The sequence below is a fragment of the Triticum aestivum genome, chromosome 5A (assembly GCF_018294505.1).
Source record: "Triticum aestivum cultivar Chinese Spring chromosome 5A, IWGSC CS RefSeq v2.1, whole genome shotgun sequence".
Classification (NCBI taxonomy): Eukaryota; Viridiplantae; Streptophyta; class Magnoliopsida; order Poales; family Poaceae; genus Triticum; species Triticum aestivum.
In genome coordinates this window covers 323,862,965-323,879,582 of record NC_057806.1, presented here as the reverse complement: position 1 = coordinate 323,879,582, position 16,618 = coordinate 323,862,965, and the positions used below count along the sequence as shown (strand labels likewise).

Genomic DNA, 16,618 nt, shown 5'->3' with positions numbered 1-16,618 from the left:
AGAGTCTTGGCCAAAAGACCAGATTACAAGCATCACTCTCGCGGCATTATATTGCACAAATATTTCGCCCCGGCAAGGCACCACAGCGAAGCTTCCGCTTTGACGCGAGTCACAAGCACCCCGACCGGAATTGCCGTGCTGCGGAACACACGTGCATTTCGCTCTTTCCAAATTTCTCAAGAGATAAGAAGCATAAGGGAAAGAAGTGCCCTTCGAGATTGTGACCTCCCGGAAGCTATGTTGCGCCACCACTCCTTGACGGAAACCATGCCTCTCCAATCCGTAGGATGGACATCGTGTAAATCTAGCCATGTTTTGGTCATTCCCCAAACTCTAACCGTGTAACGACATTGGCCTAGCCATGTTTTGATCATTCCCCAAACTTTTGGGATGCTCGCATTATTAACTGTATTTATTTCAGGCTTTGTGGTAATATTTTTTTTACCCATATGACATGCCCGTCAACTATAAGGTGATTGTGGCTACTTCGTCAATCTCAAGAGATGTCGGCTCGGTCTCTCGGAGATGCTCATAAATACAGCTTTCATATGTGCATTCATAGGGTTGTGTATGCATGCGTGTTGTAAACGTATGTGTCGGTACTGTGTTTCTAAAGAATCATTCATCAAGAACCATTGAAATAATTTACCATCCAATTTGAGCACTCACCCAAACATGCTTAAGTTAAACAAATATGTCTACTAACTGGCTAGCATACGATCTCCCAATTCAGCTGAGAATTGTTGAACACCTCTAGCAGAGCCGGCACATCTAATTCCATGTCGAACTCTGAAATTTCTGCCGTTACTCGCTCTGTTTCACCCCTCCGAAGATCTATATCTACAAGATTGGGCAGATGATCGATAATGTTGTTACTGATGTTGTCGCCGGCCTTGCATGTGTGATCACCGTAGTACACGACAGTGTACTTTGCACCCTGATCCTCACCAGCGTCTGCGGAATAAATAGAACCGCCGCCATCTTGATCTTGTTGCTGAACTGTCTTAGTTGCTGAGCAGTTCCGTTCTGTGTAGGTGCATCTGTAGTAGCTCCTGTTTAATCACAAGTTTAATCTTAGCGCATGATTGGTTGTCCATAACCAGCTATACTCTTCTGCTAACGAAAGATGTACTCCCTCCGTCCACGAATAAGTATACATCTGGGTTTTCTCCTAAGTTAAAGTTTTAAAACTTTGACCTAGCGCATGATTGGTTGTCCATAACCAGCTATACTCTTCTGCTAACGAAAGATGTACTCCCTCCGTCCACGAATAAGTGTACATCTAGGTTTTCTCCTAAGTCAAAATTTTAAAACTTTGACCAATTTTATAGGAAAAAGTAGTAGCATTTAAGGCACCAAATTAGTATCGCTAGATTGGTTTTGAAATGTACTTTCATAATGTATCAATTAGATGTCATACATGCTATTATTCTTTTTTATAAAGTTGGTCAAAATTTTAAAATTTTGACTTAAAACAAAAGCTAGATGTACATCTATTCGTGGACGAAGAGAGTATGTGTGTTTTGTTTAGTGTAATTAGTTACCTAGCATGTTGCCTTCCGTTGATGTTCTTCTGCCCATATTTTCTCCACTGGTGACCATCATAATGCGGAACATTGGTCACGAGTGATCTTGATCGCTTGCCGTCGTTCCTCCTACAAGATGTGAGGTATTTGTTTAGAAGTGATCTTGATCATGCGAATTGAAGATATATAACATGTCCCAATTGAATTTAGAATCGATTAGCCTGATCGACGACCTACTATTGTGTGCATGCACGAGCCATGAGATTAACTGGAAACGATGAATATCCATGCATATCACATATACACGCACCTTCTCTTTCGACCAACGATGCAGCTAGGCTTCGCCTGTTCGTCCATCTTGTCATCGATAGCAGCAGCAGCAGCAACAGCAGCAGTACTAGGACTTTTCTTCCTCACTAAGGACTTGTCGTCGATGAGCTCGATGGTCGCTCCACTTCCAGCAGTGAAGAGCTTAGATACGACGCTGGTGCTGCAGCCGATCACGTCGTCGAAGAGCTGGGCGGCGAGCTCGGCCGACCCGCTATCCACGTTGTGGAGTTGTGGAAGGATGAGCGCTCGGAGCTGCGTCACGAGCTCCTGCTCCCGACGCAGCAGCGCTTCGATCTCTGCCAGGCCATGGTCGCAGTTCTTGCTGTGATCCATATGTTTTGCCTTTGCGTTTTCTAGGGTAGTGAGGGTGTCAGGCTGCTTGCAAGCTCTTGATAGCTATATATGGGAGAGAAACACCAGCGGAATATATCGGTCGATTTGTACCTTCTGTGTATTTGATGTGTACCTTTGAGTTTAAACTGTAAAGAACAAGTGAGGAGTCCGTTTCACAGTGTGAGTGCATGGCATGTTGGCAACGCGTTAGTGAGACTGGGTGAGCACGAGGGGGTGGAGTGAGACTTTTGACCAGGGCGAGGGTTTGTGGCTAGCTACGTACGAATATTTTCTTCTGATGGCAAGAATAAAGAAAGAGCTGGAAAATTGGACCAGAGACCCATCATGTTGACATAGAGCTAGAAGGGGTGTGTCTATGGTTAGCGTACAAAATTGCCAGATACATGCATCTTTGTTGTCCTACCTGGCTACCTCTATGCATGGATTGTTAATTTGTGACTGAAGCTAACACCGCATGGGGAAATTCAACCTGGCACGTTGTAGTAGATACTGAGCTTAATGGTAGTCAACATGCTAGTCAATTAAGGAGCATGCATGGACGGAATTGCAGAATTTGGCAGCTTCGACGTACTCGTCTGCGGCACCGAGATCAGTATTTTTCATGGACTATTATGTGTCTATAATGACTTCATCAATCTTAAGATGTTGTGTCGGTTCAATAACTAGAGGTGCTCATATAGATAAGATGTGCATGCGTGCATTTATAGATGAGTGTATGTGCGTGTATGATGAGCATCTATGATTGCACTGTGTTAGAAGACACGTGACACTTCTATGGTACTGAGGACGGACTCTCAAGTAGATTGTTAGAATAAAACGCTAATGCAAGATCAAAGACAACACACCGAGAGACGATATTTGTTAACGAGGTTCATCGATATGGCTACATCCACAGGGCATTGACTAGGGGCGCTCCTTCCCAAGATACCGCAACACCGGCCGCTCGGGCGTCGGCACAAAAGCCGTCGGCTCCCCCGCGTACCTGTTGCTATCAAATCGTCATGGGTTACAACGTGTGGTGTTCTTCCGTACATAAGAGGCCTAGGATACAACGTATGCGACTCCTACACGACTCGTACCTAACCGCACCAATTACAACTCCAAGTCCACGTAACCCCTTACGTACATAATATTCGACACAAATATAACAAACTCCACATTGACGAATATTCTCCACCACCTAGAAGTCACCCATACTCGAACCTCAATGTACTCCGGACTTGGGTTGTCTTCTTTGTAGCTCACTGAGAGCTACCCGACGGGTTAGACCCGCCGCCACCGTGGGACTCCATTGCTACTCCTGCAGCTTCACTCACCATGGCTCCACCTGCAATAGAGTTCCCTTGCAACTTGTAAAGATGTGAAGCCGTTCTTTCTCCTATCATCGCAGTCACCCCATCCTTCATGATTTTCATGGTTTTCTTATCCCGATCACAGCAGAATTCCATACCACTATCATGAAGAACACCAAGCGAAATTAGATTTCTCCTTGGCCCTGGCACATGCCTGACTCCCCGAAGCATCCGCTCAACTCCGTCAAACATGTTGATTTGGATGTCACCTACTCCAGCAACACGATGACCTGTGTCATCGCCCATATAGGCTAAACCAAACTCACCAGACTTGTACGAAGAGAACCAAGAAATGTACTGGAGCCAAGAACCACCGGAGGGGGGACCCTGGGTGAGCACAACCCACCAGGGCGCCCCCCCTCCTAGCGCGCCCAGGTGGGTTGTGCCCACCTGGTGGCCCCGCAGACCCTGATTCCAACCCTATAAAATCCTATTTTTTGAGAAAAAATCGGAAAGAAAGAATTATCGTGTTTCATGAGACGGAGCCGCCGCCTCCTGTTCTTCATCGGGAGGCCAGATCTGGAGTCCGTTTGGGATTCCGGAGAGGGGGATCTTTGATCTTCGTCATCACCAACCCTTCTCCCTCGCCAATTCCATGATGCTCCCCACTGGGAGTGAGTAATTCCTTCGTAGGCTCGCTGGTCGGTGAGGAGTTGGGTGAGATTCATCATGTAATCGAGTTAGTTTTGTTAGGGATTGATCCCTAGTATCCATTATGTTCTGTGATTGATGTTGCTATGACTTTGCCATGCTTAATGCTTGTCACTTTGGGCCCGGGTGCCATGATTTCAGATATGAACCATTTATGTTATCACCATATCTATGTTCTAGATCTGATCTTGCAAGTTATGGTCACCTATTACGTGTTATTATCCGTAAACCCCGGAGTGATAGAAGTCGGGATACTTTCAGGTGATGACCATAGTTTGAGGAGTTCATGTATTCACTATGTGTTAATACTTTGTTCCGGTTCGCTATTAAAAGGAGGCCTTAATATCTCGTAGTTTCCAATTGAACCCCGCTGCCACGGGAGGGTAGGACAAAAGATGTCATGCAAGTTCTTTCCATATGCACGTATGACTATTTACGAAATACATGCCTACATTATATTTATGAACTGGAGCTAGTGTCGTATCGCCCTAGGTTATGACTGTTATATGATGAATATCATCCAACGAATCCACCGATCCAATGCCTATGAATTTCTCTTACAGTGTTCTTGCTAAGTTACTACTATTGTTGTTTCTGTTACACTTGCTACAAAATCATTGATATCACTGTTACTGTTGCTATTGCCATTGCTACTACTATCGAAATTATCATATTACTTTGTTACTGATCACTTTGCTTCAGATAATTAATCTCCATGTGTGGTTGAATTGACAACTCAGCTGCTAATACGTGCAAATATTCTTTGGCTCCCCTTGTGTCGAATCAATAAATTTGGGTTGAATACTCTACCCTCGAAAATTGTTGCGATCCCCTATACTTGTGGGTTATTAGCTCTCTGTTGCCCTTGCCATCAGGTCATCAGGCGACAGTGTAGTCGGGTGGACCACGTCCTCGCCCGTGTCCAGGTGCAACTCAGCGGCCACACTCATCGCATCGCTAACGTCTTCGCTTGCATCTTGCTGGTCGGTTTGCTCCCTCTACACCTCCCGTGCCTCAGAACAGATGACGTCCAGGCTCGGCGTGACGTAGGTCGTAGGCAAAACCGTCATGCCCACATCACCGCCCGCCGCACTGCCCGGTGGGCCACCCGCCTCATGCCGGCGAAACGCTGCGGCTCCGGGTTGCAAACAGAGGCTTCCTGGCATTGTGCCGGCCTGCGCATGCTCTGCCAGAGCTTTTTGCGCACACCACCATGCTTGGTGCAACGATGGCTGGAGCCACCATCATCGCCCACATCGTCACTTCGTCGGCCAGCGCCGTTGTGTCACGACGCCTCCGAACCAACACAGCGCGCCCCATTGGCGCCATCTCTAGTTCCAACACTACTAGGAAAAGGCCTACTAATGGCGCACCGGTTTTGCCTACTAATGGCGCATCACCGGTGCGCCATTAGTAGCACGCCACTAGTAATTTTTACTAATGGTGCACCACTGATGCGCCATTAGTATCTGGTATACTAATGGCGCACCATCCAGTAAACAGGCAGTGCGCCATTAGTTTTGCTCACGGTGCGCCACTAGTGTTTGCTATACTAATGGCGCACCACATGGTAGTGCACCATTAGTAACAATTTTTTTAATTTTTTTCTTAATATCAGGTCACTATTTCATCTATGAGATATCCAACACATATATATACAACAAGCATCATATAACAATCATAGCCAACACACAAATTCCATCATATATACATACATAGCCAACACATAGTTCCATCGTTACATATTACAAAAGTTTCACATTGTTCATCCAACACCGTTATCCATCAATTCACAAAAGTTTCACATTGATACAAAATAAAAACACAAATGGAAAAGAAGCACTCCATCCATGCAAGCTTCCCTGAATTAAATCAAATCTGCAAAATGATAAACAAGAAGTTAGAAGAAGAAAAAGAAGAAGACTAGAAGAATACTAGAAGAAGAAGAACACTAGAAGAAGAATAAGAAGAATTTTGGAAAAGAAGAAGAATAAGAAGAAGACTATAAGCTTATTATGTAAACTTGATCATTTTGTGCTAACATAAGTTATTTTGGAGCTAACCTATAGGAAACTAAGCATATAAGCTCTAAGTTAGTATATTAGAGCCAACTTAGGTAAAATGAAGCTAACCTATGTCATTTTGGAAAAGAAGAAGAATAAGAAAAAGACTATAAGCTTATTATGTAAACTTGATCATTTTGTGCTAACATAAGTTATTTTGGAGCTAACCTATAGGAAACTAAGCATATAAGCTCTAAGTTAGCATATTAGAGCCAACTTAGGTAAAATGAAGCTAACCTATAGGAAACTAAGCATATTAGAGATAACATAGGTAACTAAGTGTATATATATATATATATATATATATATATATATATATCATTTTGGACATTTGACATACCTGAGAAAGTTCAGTTCTCATGCATTGTTCTTCTCCTTCTCCTTCCTCAGCCTGATGCGCCAAGAGCGGCGAGGCGGTGGAGGCGGTGGAGGCAGTGGGATGTAGTCTTCTACCTCAATTGGCGTGGTCATGTCGCCCAGCTGGGAGATCGCCGGCGCCACCACCGGTGTGTGGTCATTGTCAGGCACCACCACCATCGCGAGGCCACCTTTAGGCACGACCATCGCTAGGTCATCCTCAGCCACCTCCATCTCTTGCCCATGGTCAGCCACCACCATCTCTTTCCCATGGTCAGCCACCACCATCTCTTTCCCTTGGTCAGCCACCACCAGCGCTAGGTCATCCTCAGCCTGATGCCCATCGTCATCCCGCAGCTCCTCATCCCCACTCTACTCCTCTTCTCCCGCGCTCCAGTCCGGATCATCCTTCTTGTTGTCTATGCTGCTGCCAGAATCGCTGCTGCTTTCGCTACAGCCAGAATCGTTGCTGCTGCTCCCATTACCTGTCCAAATGCAACAATGACCGTTAACAATCGATGTGAGACAAAGCCAAATGTAGAGGAATAAGAAGAGGCAGAACGTATCGGCATCATAATCTTCAGCGTAGCGCATGCGACACATAGTCGCGTTGAACACCTTCACGATGAGCATGGTGGCGTCGTCATCGTACCTGAAGAGAAGGAAGTACCCCAGCCGCAGGTCGTAGGCATGGTAGAACTTCTCCCACCCACGAGACAAGTACATGTGGCCCTCCTTGATCACCAACTCCACATCCCACAGCCTGCGAAACCCGCTGTCGGCCTGTCACAGCTTCACATTATTTGGCGGATTTTCACCCATCAGCATGTTCATAAAACTGTCAGGCAGCCTCTGCAGTTTGGGACAATGAGTGCTGTGGCAAACAACAGATATCATAATGAGATGGGTGAAGGGGAGATCTCTCGTTTTATATACCTGCGTCATGGATGATACTGAAGTCCCAAGTATGATAGTGAAGAACTCGGAAGCATCCAACTCGTACTGCGGTGTCGCAAAGCGGTGGTGGCTGCTTCCCACCATCTCTGATAAGCAGCAGAAGAGACCAATTAGTACCCTTACAACAGATCATAAAACATGCATGATAATAGGCATCACAAGTAATTCAGAGGCATCACAAGTAATTCAGAAATTGTGAAACAAGCCTTTCAATGTACGAACTTGAAAGAACTACTAAGGCTTCTGCGACAGTTCAGAAAAGTAATGATCAATTCTCTCTATTTCTGTTTCTAGTTCACATAGTTTGATAACTTGGATGCACAAAGGCTATTGGTGCAGTATCATAAGGTTCCATATCATATAGAAGAAAAAAAGATAGGTGACAATAGCAAGCACACATCTGAGCAGACATTAGCAATATATGACAGAAATGTACATGCTGATTAACAAGCTTGGGCTTAGCAGTAATATTCTGAGAAAATATTTTCCTGAAGCCTGAACAAGTGGCTTTCCTTTTTAAAAACAGAACCAAAACCATGACACAATCACTTGACAACATCTATTGACTACATTAGATGGAGAACTACTCAAGCAGTGCAAGCAAGCAAAATTGCCAAGCTAGTGCACCAAGTCCAAATTCAGTTAAAGCAAGCTCTTCCTACTGCAAGGATATTGAGCTTTCGAATTGTAGAGAATTTGTTGCTTTCACTTGCCATAATCTACTCCAGCTAGTTGCTGCAAGTGGGTGCAATTACAAATTGCATGGCTACAGAAAATATGAGGACGAGCAAGTGGGTGCAATTATAAAGTCACTTACCGTAACAAGCAAGCACATCAAAATCTGAACCAGTATCTGAGCTAGTACTCCAAACTGTAAATGTGCTCCTACTAAAAAACAGGACATTGTGCCTGTCAAATATGCAGTTCTCCTTATCAACCTACCTAGCAGTAACAAAACCAAAAAAACTCATGCGGCACCTACATGAGTAGCAGGAGTATTTCTGAATTGTGATGCTAGGTTATTAATTTCTTACAGAGTGCACCATTTAAAGGCATTGATGTGATTATTTCTCTGCAATTGTGTATCCTAAACTATCAAGGTTATATTTAAAGGCATTTACAGAGTGCACCATTTAAAGGCATTAATTATGTATCCTAAACTAGCAAGCTGTTAACATGTCACTTGATAAAACATGGAGAAAACTACCTAAAGCGATGCAAAGCCTGCTTTGAAGAACGATTTAGAGAATAATAAGAAGCCACACAAAGCTAACAGCAGCAAATTAGCACCAGGCAGAAGCAAAAGGGAACGAATTACTACTACCCTTTACACTAGCACTGACCCTTCACAGTAGCAAAAGATGTCTACATACTCGCACCATTCGTCCATCCATCTAGCAAGCAACTAGCACAATTCGACCAACCATCAAGCAAACCATCTACTACCTAACATCAACACACATCCATCTATCCAACATCCATTGATCCATGTAAATAGCAGCATGGACAAGAGAGGAACAGGGAACAGAGAGATAACAAGGAACATGGAGGTGAGTAAGTAAGAGGGGCTCACCACGGGCAGCGCGTCGAAGGAGAACAGCCGCCGGCCACGCGTAGGGAGAGACGGCGGGAGATGGCGACGATGGTCACGACACCGTCCTTGATTCGTCGGCTACTGCTGGGGAGACCGGAGGCAGAGGACGGCAGGGGCCGGCGGGGTGGGCGCGTGCGTCGGGGCCGAGGTCGCCGGCTGCTGCAGGGGTCGGAAGAGGCGCTCGCTTGTCCGAGGTGGAGGAGAGGAGCGGGCGGCGAGGCGAGGAACCCTAGCGCGAGGGTCGGGGCGGTGGGGGTGGGGGTGTGGAGTCCGGCGAGGGTCGGGGTGGCGGGGGTGGGGCGCGGGGGCAGCGGGGGTGGAGTCCAGTGAGGGTCGGGGCGGCGGCGTCGTGGGTCGGGGCAGCGCACGTGTGGATCTGGTGGCGAGGGAGAGAGGGTCGAAGGGGATTTGGCGAGGGAGAGGGAGGATAGCTTACTAATGGCGCACCACTCCTCGGTGCACCATTAGAGATCTTTTTTTAGATAGCAATGGCGCACCCTGCAGCGGTGCGCCATTAGAATGTTTTTTTATTACAGTTCGAGCACATGTTATATTGCACCTAACCCAATCCACATCAGAACCCGCCCACTAGCCCGACTGGTCAGCGCGCAGCACACACACCTGGAGGTCCTGGGTTTGATTCCCAGGCTCCGCAATATTTTTTTTTACATTTTAAATGTTGTTTGATATTTATTTGTGTTTAAATATGTTCAAACTTGTTTAAACCATAACAGTAATATTTTTTTTATAAAAACAGTAATAATTTTTTAAAAAATATGTTCAAATTTGTTACTTGAAAATATCATCGTCGGCGGTGGTGGAGCGGGGGAGGGTGCGGGGGGTGCCCGTTGGCGGCGGTGGAGCGGGGGAGGGTGCGGGGGGCCGGGTGCTCGTTGGCGGCGGTGGAGGGGGATCGAGATCGAGGGTCCTCACCACTGGCTCGCATCCTTAGGGTGACTCAGCATCTTGTCTTTTTTATTTATCTCCGGATCATTTCCATCATCTTCCCGCTTCTTCTCCTCCCTATCCGCGTGCCAACGCAGGAGCTTTGCTATCTTAGGGTCCGCGAAATACCGCTGCAGACGAGGAGTGATCAGAAAGTACCACACCGATTTTCGAGGAGCTTTCTTCCTCTTCTTGTATCGAGTGATGCCGCACACCGGACATATGGTAGACTCCGCGTGCTCGTCCCGATAAATGATGCAATTGTTCACGCACACATGGTATTTCACGTGCGGTAAATCCAGAGGACACACGATTTTCTAATGCAGTGCGCCATTAGTAGTTTTGCAAAAAAGTAAAAAAATAATAATTTTTATACTAATGGCGCACCGTTGCACAGTGCACCATTACTAGTTTAAACTAGTAACGGCGCACTGTGCAACGGTGCGCCATTAGTAGTTTTGCCAAAAAGTAAAAAAACAAATTACTAGCGCACTTTGTCGCCGGTGCGCCATTAGTAGTTCTAACTACTAATAGCGCACTTTGCCTGGATGCGCCATTAGTATGTTTGAAAAAATGGAAAAAAATGTTACTAGTGGCGCACCTTTTGTCTGGTGCGCCATTAGTGTCTTCCACACTAATGGCGTACCTCCACCTGGTGCGCCATTAGTATATAGTAGTGGCGCACCACTTCTCTGGTGCGCCATTAGTGTCAATCCTATCTTTAGCCCTTTTCCTAGTAGTGCAAACCGCTAATTTGCTTTGAAGCGGTAGGTGTGCGGCCACTCTTGCCGCTCGCCACAAGCCGGAGATGCAGCGGGCGAAAGTGGTGTGTAGTCCTTGACGATGTCCAGGTGAATCAGCACCTGAAAGTGTGGCCCTTCCTTGCCTTCCTCTGCCAGCGTCCCCTCCAGCAGCGAGTCCCTAGGCCTTGCGATGTTCGCGCGGTTGAGTATGGTGAAGTCACACGCGCGAGGGATCTTGTCGGGGTTCCATGTCCAGAGCCAGGCCAAGAGCGCCGAGCAGTTGACATTGGAGGACGACTGACGCTCGTTCAGGTCAAGCTCGCAGTCCTTGCCGTTCACCTATTGCACGTTAGTCCAGTCCCAAGCAGTGAGAGGAAGTCACTCGATAGCAATGCGATAGTAGAACCGCCAAGCATGGCTGCCACTGGGGGTGGTACCCATGGACGAAGCTTGAAGTTGATGCCGGCCACCTCCAAGAAGCGACCCTCCAGAACTAGGTCCCTTTTGGAAGGGCTAGAATAGGGTGAGCAGGAAGTCATCTGGGAACAATGGAGCAATGATGCGGCTTGAACTACGTCGGTATTTCCCCAAAGAGGAAGGGATGATGCAGCACATCTACGGTAGGTAATTCCTTCAGTGATGAGACCAAGGTTATCGAACTAGTAGGAGAACCACGCAACACTACATGAAATGGTACCTGCGCACAAAGAACAAATGCTTGCAACCCGACGTAAAATAGGGGTTGTCAATCCCTCTCGGGTAAAAGATAGGTAAAATTGTAGTAGATTGGATAAATAGATCTCGCGGGAATGCGAGATAAAATAAATAATAAAAAATTGCAGCAAGGTATTTTTTTGGTTTTTGGATTAATAGATCTGAAAATAAAACCGAATAAAAGTAGATCTCGAAGGAAAATATGATAAAGAAGAGACTCAGGGCCGTAGATTTCACTAGTGGCTTCTCTCGAGAAAAATAGCATATGGCAGGTAAACAAATTACTATTGGGCAATTGATAGAACTTCAAATAATTATGATGATATCCAGGCAATGATCATTATATAGGCATCACGTCCAAGATTAGTAGAACGACTCCTGCCTGCATCTACTACTATTACTCCACAGATCGACCGCTATCCAGCATTTATCTAGTGTTGTTCTAAGCAAATTTCTATGTGCCATCTCTAGTTTTCAAAATAAATTTCCTTTTTGTGTGCTCGTACCTCTCATGAAATGGTAGGGGATGCCTGATATTTTTCCTAGCTCTAATTAGTCAACTAGGACCCAACTAGTCACTGCTTTCAGACAAGCTTAACACTCGAATCATGCTGAAGAGAAGACACTACAACATTGGAAGTAATTTTGGTTGCATCCTCTGCACCACCTGCCTAGAAGAAATTGTGGAACATCTCTTTTTTGAGAGCCCCTTTAGCCTAAACTGCTAGAATGAGAATCGCATGCCGGGTTGCAGACTAGGTACATGTCTTGAGTAGGTGGAGGCAGCAAAAAACTCTTGGAATAAACCTCTGTCATGGAAATCTTTCTTCAAGCTGCTTGGAGCATTTGGAAGGACAGAAACAACAAAAAGTTTAGAGGTGTGCCACCCTCAAGATACTCCTGGCGTTCAAGACTAAAATAAGACTTGTCTCTCCTTACAGATGGGGTAGGAGAGAAGCAAAAACCATTCCTAGCTTCTTTTGTTAGCACTTTGTAGAGTCTTTTCTTCCCCCAACCCCCATCCCCAAAGGGGATGGCTTGTAAATAACCTCATGTAAAATATTGTTTCTTATTAATTAATTATGCAGTAGGAGCCTCTCCGACTGTTTCAAGTGTCAAAAAAAAAGAACTAGAACTAGAAGAACTAGACGAGGCTCCAAAAGTTGTATGAACAAAAGAACACAAATCCTCATGTATATATAGGTTTGAGGGGAGCGGGAGGGCTGCCACCAAGGGGGAAAGTTCCCCCCTTGGTGTGCTGGCCTAGGAGGGGGAGTCTGACTCCTCCCCATCTCCCAATTCGGAGGAAGGAGGCACTTTCCCAAAGTTGCCTTCCACCTCTTGGCCTTTTTAGACCTGTTGATATTTAAATTAAATATAAAATATTCTAAGTACTTCTAGACCATTATATATATATTAACATCTTTGAAACTTTTTCCACCTATATATTTATCGGAAATACCCGGTATTACCCTATACTCACTCAAACCCTTCCAGTGACCCCGAAATGCCTCCGGATCCTCTTGGAACTATTCCAAATATTCTTGAAATAATTCCACAAATATATTCATCACTCGCATCCTAGTAACACTCAGCAAATCATGATTTCCTTAAGCTTATGACCCTGTAGGTTTGGTAACTCACAAACATGGACGAAACCGTTCATTCAATGACCGACAGTGGGACCATGGACGTCCATATTGGTCCATGTGAGTATAGAATGATATTCGAGTGAACCTTTGGTTATCATGTGATGTTCCCTTTGCTTCACGATACTTCACAAAACCCGAGATGCATCGGTATCCTCCTAAGTCATCACCATGCTCACTATACCGAAATCCTCACTGCCGGTTTTGTTCTTGTTTCTCCTTGTTGTGTTCCGGCCTCCCCATGATGAAGTCACGTGTGTCTGGCCAGACGATGATTGATGTCATCACACCAATATGGCCGTAAGAATATCCCTCCATCATCGAAGGAGAAAATCCCACTCTCGAGCTGTCTAGTCCCTTGTCAAACTTTCGATGAACCTGTAAGTTGTCGTTATGATCACCGTGTTACAGGTGATGCTTGAGCAACCCCAAAACCCACCGTACAGTAAGAAGTGACTACTACATTCTCATGGTCTAAGGAGTAAAATCACACATTAACACTCTGTATTATTACAATTGATTACAAACGATATTAACTCAATTCAGAAACAAACAAGACTGGGTCAATTCAATATGATCATTCTTCCAATGTCATATCTCAGTGTTGTTTTAGGATCATCATTACACTTAATGATATCCTAATATCCAGAAAACATGATCATCAATAACACTTGACTAGTCTTAGAGGCGAGACTAGGAACCTTTTATTTACCGTTTATCATTCGACACATGCATATGAGTTTTCCACTGAATTGCATATTCCAGGATCATAGTAGATATAACATAGAATATAAACTCTTAATTATGAATATGGAAATATAATAATACAAATACTATTGCCTCTAGGGCATATTTCCAACATTAATATGATGCTGTCATCAGTTGCTATGTCCATCTCGACCATGAAGTTCTTGCGAGGGTATGAACGCTAATTGTTTGCCTCTATCAGCGTTGTCGTGGCTTTAAGCGCATCCTCAATTTCGAAGAGACTGTTCCACCGATCAGTGAGGTGGTCCTCTGCATCTCAAAATTTTGAGATTTGTTCTTTATTCTCCTGGTTGTACTCACTAGTCTTACACATAATGCGTCATAATTGGGATTCCCAAGAGATTCGTTCGGGATGTCTTCATCCTCGAGGCTGAGGCTTCTTTTGAGGTCGTCATCGAGATTGTAATCCTCGTCATCGTTGGGATTGTATTCTACTTCATCATCATTACCTCCTTTCCCCTATTGCTACATGTACAGCCGCCATCTTTGTTGTTTTTGCTGCCCCTCCATTAGAGATACCGTCATTGCCCTTGCCACGACCATTTTTATTGGGTTTTCACTTCCTCTGTTCTTGGGGCTGTCGACCATGTAGATGTCATACGTGGATGATGTGGTCCACCGGCCTATGTTCTTGACAGCTGGTAGAGAATTGTCTGAAGACTCTCCCACATCGCCATCCATGACGGTTGCCTCACTGGAGGCGCTTGCAAGGACGTTGGTTAAATCTTTGATGTTGGTGACTAGATGGATAGTGGGTGGGTTAAAAATTCCGGCCTCTCCTGGTTTTTCCCATATACGATCGTAATTAAGTTCTCATCCTCCGAAATCACAAGCCGTTGAATCCGATCTAACATCTCATTCAGAAGTAATTTATCATTTTCATCCATGGCCCAATCGAGCATCGGGTCCAGAAGGAGCTTCATCGAGGTCCGATCTGACATGGACCTGGGGTCTTCATCAGGAACCAGACTAGATGCATGGTCATACGGGGTTGTGCGCAGGTCATGGCTCAAGGTCGGGTCTGAGGCATAGGTTGTATCACCATCGAGCATTTGGATTGATCCTGAGGCCTAGACCAGTTGATCATTATGCTCCTCTATCTGGTTAGACACCCAATTGGAGAAAGCAAGCTCGCCGCAAGAGTCCACAGCATACTCCAGGTTGTCGAATCTAACGATCTGACCTAGAGAAAAGTTATCGACCTAGTTGAGATGGTTAGTCAGATCTGTGAAGAGGGTGATGTTGCCAAAGATAAAGATCTATCCCAGCAGAAAATTCATGCCATAGCCGACTTGATTGTTGATCTAGAGGCGCGCCATCGAACCGCTTCCACTACTCAGAGGGACCTACATGGGCCGCCAATGATGGAGTCAAATCCAACAGATCTCGGGTAGGGAGTCCCGAGCTGGTAGCCTTAGTGACATTATGTTAGAGACACAGGTTTAACCGAGGTTCGGGCTCTCTCAAAGAGATTATACCCTACGTCATGATTTGACTATATTGATTGAGGGGTTATAGAGACAGGTTGATCTACCACGAGATCATGTGTGCATAAGAACTGTCGTCTATGGTCTAACCCTTTGGCCTATAGATGCCAGTCTGCCTAGGGTTTACATAGGTCAGTAACATTTAAGGATAAACATGCCAAAGACGACTTCAAAGTATTGGAGTATGCGCCAAGATTCTTCAGGAGATATCCACCTTGGCGCTCCTGGGCCATGCGAGTGTGGCCCATCGGTTAATCATTTGGTGGTCCTTGGCCCGGCCAATATGATTGGGAGCCGACGTATCAAGTACCCCCTAGTCCAGGACACCATCACTTGCTCACCGTCGCTGCTAGAGATTTGATTAGTGGGAAGAAGCCATCGGGTGGATCATGGATTTGAATCCATGTGTCCACCGTTTCCAGAGCAATCATCGAGCGTCTCTTGAAGCCATCATATGGAGGAAGAACCACATCATTTCCTTTGAAGTTCCATGGACCTTCTTTCATTACTCGCTTGCTTTCTCCAAGACAGGAGAACTGCAAAGTGTAGAGGTTGTCATCGAGAGACCAAAATTTGACTTCCATTGCTAGATCCAAGCAACCCGCATGTTCCTGAAAAATAATACTAGCTATAGGGTTTCTCAATGTGGACACGCACACTCACCATCCACCTGCTTGCTTCTTCTGGTAGCTCATCACCCCGACATCAACATCCTCCATATCGCCCCCATGAGCCCTAAGTCCTTTCTCATTACTTCCACTTCGATCGTTGCCGAGCCCGAGCCGGAAACCGGTTCATCCATGATGTCCCTTGCCCGAGAAACTCACATCCACAAGCGTTTGAACCCTACTTTCCTCATCCTCAACCACAAAAGGCTAGAACTATGTGTGTGGTGGGGGGGTCCAAGTCAATAGCAGCCGGAGAGGACGCCGGGGGAGATGACATCTTAATGCCAACGACAACATGATATGTCTCCAACGTATCTACTTTTCCAAACACTTTTGCCCTTGTTTTGGACTCTAACTTGCATGATTTGAATGGAACTAACCCGGACTGACGCAGTTTTCAGCAGAATTACCATGGTGTTATTTATGTGCAGGAGCAAACGTTCTCGGAATGACCTAAAAC

At 45.5% G+C, this 16,618-nt stretch overlaps 1 protein-coding gene across 1 annotated transcript; it reads right to left on the bottom strand.

Annotated features, from left to right (window-relative positions):
* Nucleotides 1-674: 674 nt before the first annotated feature.
* LOC123101300 (probable WRKY transcription factor 70) lies at nt 675-5,163 on the bottom strand. The gene is made up of 4 exons (XM_044522812.1): nt 5,083-5,163; nt 1,837-2,252; nt 1,545-1,655; nt 675-1,052 (listed from the first exon to the last, which is right to left on the bottom strand). The coding sequence occupies exons 1-4, from the start codon at nt 5,161-5,163 to the stop codon at nt 710-712; spliced, it is 951 nt and encodes a 316-aa protein (XP_044378747.1). The 3' UTR covers nt 675-709.
* Nucleotides 5,164-16,618: the final 11,455 nt, after the last annotated feature.

Excerpts from the sequence above, each read along its gene's own strand:
- LOC123101300 (XM_044522812.1), bottom strand. The coding sequence starts at position 5,163 with ATGAGTGTGGCCGCTGAGTTGCACCTGGACACGGGCGAGGACGTGGTC. Across the intron at positions 2,253-5,082 it reads TGTCGCCTGATGACCTGATG|CTATCAAGAGCTTGCAAGCA; the intron begins GCAAGGGCAACA and ends TCCCATATATAG. Across the intron at positions 1,656-1,836 it reads ATCGTTGGTCGAAAGAGAAG|GAGGAACGACGGCAAGCGAT; the intron begins GTGCGTGTATAT and ends CACATCTTGTAG.